The sequence below is a fragment of the Condylura cristata genome, unplaced genomic scaffold (assembly GCF_000260355.1).
Source record: "Condylura cristata isolate star-nosed mole 26May11 unplaced genomic scaffold, ConCri1.0 scaffold00042, whole genome shotgun sequence".
Classification (NCBI taxonomy): domain Eukaryota; kingdom Metazoa; phylum Chordata; class Mammalia; order Eulipotyphla; family Talpidae; genus Condylura; species Condylura cristata.
In genome coordinates, this window is record NW_004567143.1 from 5,811,194 (window position 1) to 5,811,942 (window position 749).

Below are 749 nucleotides of genomic sequence, written 5' to 3' on the forward strand. Positions count from 1 at the left end.
GCGCCCCAGCGCTCAGCCAGGACGCCGAGACCCGGCCGCGGGCCCTTCCCGCCACGGCCACGGGGAGGACACGGTGACAACTCCCGAGCCCACGGAACGAGCCTCGGGAACCGGCACCAGGGTTCAGAGCGGCGCTGGAGCGGGAGCTTCTGGGTGGCAGACGGCGCGGCGATGGGACTTCAGGAGGGTGACGGGCTCCGGGTGACAGCCTGGGGGGCTCCGGTGACTCGAACCTCAGGGCTCCAGAGTAACCGGAACCTCGGGGGGCTCCAGTGGCCGGAACCTCAGGGGGCTCCAGAGTGACCTGAACCTCGGGGGGCTCCAGAGTGACCAGAACCTCGGGGTCTCCAGTGGCTGGAACCTGGGGGGCTCCAGAGTAACCGGAACCTCGGGGTCTCCAGTGGCCAGAACCTAGGGGGGCTCCAGTGGCCGGAATCTCAGGGGTCTCCAGTGGCCGGAACCTGGGAGGCTCCAGAGTGACCGGAACCTGGGGGGCTCCAGAGTGACCGGAAACTGAGGGGCTCCAGAGTGACCTGAACCTCGGGGGGCTCCAGTGGCCGGAACCTGGGGGGCTCCAGAGTAACCGGACCCTCGGGGGGCTCCAGTGGCCGGAACCTCAGGGGGCTCCAGAGTGACCTGAACCTCGGGGGGCTCCAGAGTGACCGGAACCTCGGGGGGCTCCAGAGTGACTGGAACCTGGGGGGCTTCAGAGTGACCGGAACCTCGGGGGGCTCCAGAGTGACTGGAAC

General features: G+C 69.2%; 1 protein-coding gene across 1 annotated transcript in view; it reads right to left on the bottom strand.

Moving 5' to 3' along the window:
* Nucleotides 1-749, bottom strand: part of LMBR1 (limb development membrane protein 1) — a gene marked incomplete at its 5' end in the record, with an annotated part of 38,722 nt that overhangs the window by 604 nt on the left and 37,369 nt on the right. Inside the window, one exon of the mRNA XM_012733876.1 lies at nt 284-487. Within this exon, the coding sequence (XP_012589330.1) occupies nt 284-487 (204 nt within the window). The remainder of the gene's footprint in view (nt 1-283; nt 488-749) is intronic.